The 5,345-nt window shown below is 47.6% G+C and overlaps 1 protein-coding gene across 1 annotated transcript; it reads left to right on the top strand.

Annotated features, from left to right (window-relative positions):
• Positions 1 to 521: 521 nt before the first annotated feature.
• On the top strand, positions 522 to 2,033 carry T069G_01615 (uncharacterized protein; the record flags this gene model as incomplete). The annotated part of the gene is made up of 3 exons (XM_056168825.1): positions 522 to 617; positions 672 to 1,411; positions 1,472 to 2,033. The coding sequence occupies 3 exons, from the start codon at positions 522 to 524 to the stop codon at positions 2,031 to 2,033; spliced, it is 1,398 nt and encodes a 465-aa protein (XP_056034141.1).
• Positions 2,034 to 5,345: the final 3,312 nt, after the last annotated feature.

Below are 5,345 nucleotides of genomic sequence, written 5' to 3'. Positions count from 1 at the left end.
GCCCGAATAGCCCAACGGATAGCATCCTATGCCTTCCCCCTCGGCCACGACCGAATAGCCCAACAGATAGCATTCCATCTCTTCCCCCCCAGCCGCTTCCTCCTATGGATATTGATATCAGTACAGACAGCCTGTCTTCCAGATCAGCCGCTCCTGGAGAAGTCAATATCCGAGCAGGTAGCCTTAGCTGGCTGGACTTTGAAGTGGCGTACCTGAGCCCGCAGACGCCTCTCATCCAAAGGCTCATCAATTATGATTCCCATGCACGTACTCCACGGGACTCTGCTGACGGAATTCCTCTCGATGCTTCCTTGGTGGTAGCACTGGACAGCCTGGGGCTTCTTTTCAAGGAACCATATATTCCGCAGATAATGGAGCTATCTGAACTCGTCCTTGTACCTGGAATGGAGCTGCTAAGGCAACTTGTCGGTAACTACTTTCTCAAGTGGCAAAAAATCCAGCCTGTTTTTCATGTTCCTACCTGGAAATTTGCGAAATGCCCGATGGTAGTGCTCGGAGCAATGGCCTGTGTTGGCGCGGTCTTCGACGAGGATGACGAAGTCGTCTATCAGGCGCATCATATCAGCGCACGGTGTGTCTCGGAGCTCAACATCATGGTAAGCCTTCACTACATGACCATCTCTTGCAGATTTATATGCTAATGTCGATAGGCTACTCGTCGTGCTAAAAATAGCTGCGATATTGTGTATTTGGCTGCCGTTTGCCTTCACCAGGCATATTTGCTTGGGTCTGGCGACGAAAACATCCATGGCCAGGTGAACGGAGTCCGCACCTTTCTCATTGACAGCTTGAAAAGTCTGAAGCTGTTGGGTTCTGGCATGAGTGGTCGAGAAGGATCAGCTCAGGAGCGCGTGGTACCGACTCGGTCAGAGCAGGCCGAATGGACCGCATGGGTAGCGTGTGAGCTTGAAATCAGAACGACGTGGGCTGTATTCGAGTTTGATTGCAGTTACTCCCTTCTCACCAACAGCCCCTGTGCCATAGATCTGAGAGATCTACCTCTGAGATTCCCATGCTCCGATGAGGTCTATGATGCTCCAGATGCCCAATCTTGGGACGATCTCCGATTCCAATCACCATATTGTGCTCAGGGGCCACTAGTGTCCACTGTCGTGGCGGCCACGGCAGCAAAAAAGGTGTTGTCAGAACATATCTCTCCTTGGAGCAAGCGTTTGTGTACCCAGGTCTTGGAGAGAATTTTGAGAGGGTACGTGAGGCAAACCCAACGAGATAGCACTATTGCGGCTGCCCAGCATCATGGCCTGGATCTGGGATCTGCCACCACAGAGAGGGCAGAGTCATTGCTTTGGTCCATCAGCCTTTTGGGCAAGTCCATATATGATGCTGCAATCTCAAAACCTCTGTCAACGATGGACCTCTTCAATTTTAGGTAAGTCGCCCTCAGTCGGCAGAGCACTATGTCTTTGACAATTGCTAACTTGATCCATAGCTCAACCAAGTTGATTCGCCACTACACTCACCTGACAGTGTACTCGGATGTCATGGACTTGATAACCTATATCGCTCGTGCAGCTGCTTCGCGCCAGTCGCCCAACTGTCGCACATCCTTGCGCTGGGCGCAGCAAAAGCTCATCGAACAATTCGCACAGCGTCCATACAAATCTCGACAGTATGTTTGGCACGCTGGCCAGATGATCAGAATCGCAAAGATATATGCAATGTTTGTGCCTTGCGACAATCTGCGCATCTTTACAGCATATCTCACCATACTTGCGTTTGCAAAATATGGCCCCCGATCCCTAAGGGATGTAGAGGGAGTTGAACCATTCCCAATAGACAGATGGCCGCAGGACGAGAAGGATATTGAGAATTGGCTTCAATTCGGTGGCCCAGCCAAGATGGGGTCTTGCACTGGTATTCAGGTGGGATGTCGAACTGAAAACCTTATACAAGAATCGTTTCACATGCTTTACCGGCTTGAACATTGGGGAATCTCAGAGAGGCTCTTCAGTGTCTTGCTTCACTTTAATGACCTCGGCGTCCTTGATTGATGATGAAGGCGCAATTTGGTGTCAGGTCTTGCCCTGTAATGGAGGACGCTTGAAGTTTACTCAAATTTGACAGAAAATAGACAAAGAAAATAGAGTTGAGACAACGGTTGGCATAAGCCTATGCCCCATAATGTATGAGAACTGAGTTAGTTCTTTCGGGTAGACAGTCAAATACTTTTCGCGTCTCTTGGGTTGATTCTTGTGCGAGTAGTTGTCTGTTGAGATGAGTTATTTTGTGAGTAGCTCTTCCGACATTTAAGGCATGATTCGCCAAGTGAAGATCAAAAGTAACCGAGAAGAGGCTCCCAGGCAATTCTGCTGAAGAAAATCTCCTGAGAAATAATGGGCGTCTCAGTGGCCATCGCTCTAGCCCGTCAAGCATATGATGAGGCATCCGCAAAAGGAGCAGAGATTGGCAGAGAATAACGAGCTGCCCTTGGAGCATAGGACAAGTAGAGACCACAAAGAGTCTTGTAGCACAGCAAATATTGGTGGACCGATCGCGCGATTTGTGATAGACAGTGAATCTGGAAGACAGACCCAGCCTTGTCTTTACATCACGTATAATGAGGTCGATGGCAAGGCTGTAAGCAAGAGACTGTCTTGCGCTTCCCCGTGCTTTGCACACAAACTGGTCCAAGCCAGGTGTCTACATTAGATGTTGTCTATTATAAGCAGAAGGCTGGAAAAAATACTCACTGTTATGATAGAATTGGAAACAGCTTGCTGGCTCTTGGAGAAGCGCCAAAGACCCATCGAATAGTCGGGTTCGTAAAGGCGATAATTGGAATGCAGAATAGTCCCATGGTTATGATGCAAGATTGTAGTTTGTCAGGTCAGGTAGTGTCATTATCGCAGAGTCTCGCAATGTGAGAAACGGGATGTGATCAGGTATAAAAAGTGAATTAAGGAAGGGGAAGAAAGATGATATCGAAGGGAAGTAGGAAGCAGACGAGAGAGGATTTGTCGGTGCGTCAGGTGACTACACGTGATTGTCAACAGAGGAAAGAAGTGCTGAGATGATGCATGCACATGCACATAGGCAAGAGCGAAGCTTGAAAGATTACTAGTAGGGAATTCCGTGTCACAGCAAGGAAGAGCGTTGGTGTGAATGTGCTTGAAGAATTGATCGGACATGGGCGAAGAAGATTGGAGAGCATAGGTGCACTAGGTACCAATCATCGCAAGCGGAGGTGACGAGTCGATAATCCATATCGGTATCAACCTTGCCGCTATCCAGCTACTAGCTAACGTCCTATACAATCACTCGGATTCAATTCATCACGAAAAACAACAAGGCACCTCAGCTATTGAAACAAAATGGAAGCGCGCATCAAGGTGAATGAAGCCGTGACCTTTTTCGTCCAGAGCGGTGTCAGATAATTGGCTGAGAATTCTCGGTCCACTGTGGGCTACAGGGATCTTTCACCTTAGCGCATGACTCGGTGCATACCATAAAAACTCCACCAAAAACCTTAAGAAAGAAAAAATTTGATAGGAACGCAAAAAAATGAACGCTCGTTCCGTTCTCTCAATCTTTTTGGATATAGGAAAAGCCCAATGCGGGGGTCGAACCCGCAACCTTGAGATTACATTCAGAATGTGTTACTCTTAAGAGTCTCACGCTCTACCGATTGAGCTAACCGGGCGTACGAGACGTCCTAGTTCGTTGAATGTAGTTCATGCTAATTGCCTTATGAGGCATACTTTTCGCTAACATCTTGCTACACCACCAGTCAAGCATAATTTACTTCACGAAGCAGCGGGCCAGAGATACATGTAAAAGAACTCATTTACTTGGCTGTGACTTTTATTTAATGGCTTTTTTTCTCTTTGTGGCCATATGCTGGATTCCACCTGCATAATGCCTTGCCTACAAGACACAGGCAATCTAGAGTACGCAGCCTGGGCAAGAATGGCTGAAACTCCGGGCTTCATACACCTCTACCCATCTTGAGCTGTCCAACCTGCTCAAACAGAACATGCTCTGCTTTGTATTTTATCTGAACCTGTATTTTCCAAGATCACGATAAAACTAGGCATCTTCATCGGTAGCTAAAAACATCACATCCAATTTAGGCTGGCTGCCTTGCGACACTGCCCAAAATGCTTACCAATGCAAGAGCTGAACAAGCACCCCCACGGATCCTTTGCAACGTAGAGCCTCACCACATCACTTAGTATTTTCCACCGCCGGATCGGACCGTATCTGCCAAGGCAGCCTTCTCGCAATGCTTGGCAGCGGCGATCTAATCCCGATATTCCAGCGCAAGTATAACAATGGGTGTCTCCCATCCACTCACAACTGGCTTCGGTGGGCAAAAAGCGGAGGATTGGGGCCAGCTGAACTTTTCGTCGTATTTCGGTAACAGCACCATCACATTACTGGCCGTTTCTCCGGCCTCATTGTCTTCTTTGGGCGTGGAAGAGGGGTAGAATAGATTGCCCGTCTCACCCACGCTGGCAATGTTCATATTTGGCTCCAATGGGCTGTGGCCAGGACCGTGATAACGCTCCGCCGCGACCTATAGCATCCCTCGCCCGTACACCACTTTTGATGCATCTCGGATGAGACAGCCAGCCTCAAAATTTATCCATTGTATGTAGGACATATCGACATATGATAAAAGTACTGCGAGGGCTGAATAAATAAAGGCCATGTTCATTCCAGCTCCCTTCAGATCATACGAAATACTCTTCTATATATATTACCCGTCCTTTATCTCCTGTGCTATAATTGACAATCGCGTCAATATCACAACTTGTGATCTTAATATTATGGCATCATCGGACAACGCTTCTCGTCGCTTGTCAAGAGCCGAAAGCGAATTGAAGAAAAGAGCATTCCACGAATATGCCAGATCCACGTTCGATGATCGCAGTGATCGCATACTCGAACCATCACACCTAAACGTGGTACGCGGCGAAGAAAGCCGAATTAGTAGGATTAGGGAGAGATTTAAAGACAAGCCACAGAAGGCTCCACTACTCAGGAATGTCGCAAAGTCACGCACAGAATTAATTCGACATTTGTCCACACGGACTAAGAAAAGCAGTCCAATATGTGAACAAAAAGAAGAAGGCAATGACGGACAGGCGAAGGGGGCGGAAGCGCTGGTGGATAAGATTAAAGTGTTAGCAAATCAGGTAAAAGAGCCGGTAGATGAGATAAAAGAGCTATTAGATAAGATAAAAGAGTCAACAGATGAGGCAAAAGCACCGGCGGATAATGCAAAAGAGCTACTGGATAAGATCAAAGATCTGGCACATAAAGTGACAGAGCCTGTGGATAAGGCAAAAGAGTTGGTGGGT

The sequence above is a fragment of the Trichoderma breve genome, chromosome 1 (genome assembly GCF_028502605.1).
Source record: "Trichoderma breve strain T069 chromosome 1, whole genome shotgun sequence".
In the NCBI taxonomy this organism is placed as follows: Eukaryota; Fungi; Ascomycota; class Sordariomycetes; order Hypocreales; family Hypocreaceae; genus Trichoderma; species Trichoderma breve.
This window is presented reverse-complemented; position numbering and strand designations above follow the sequence as displayed.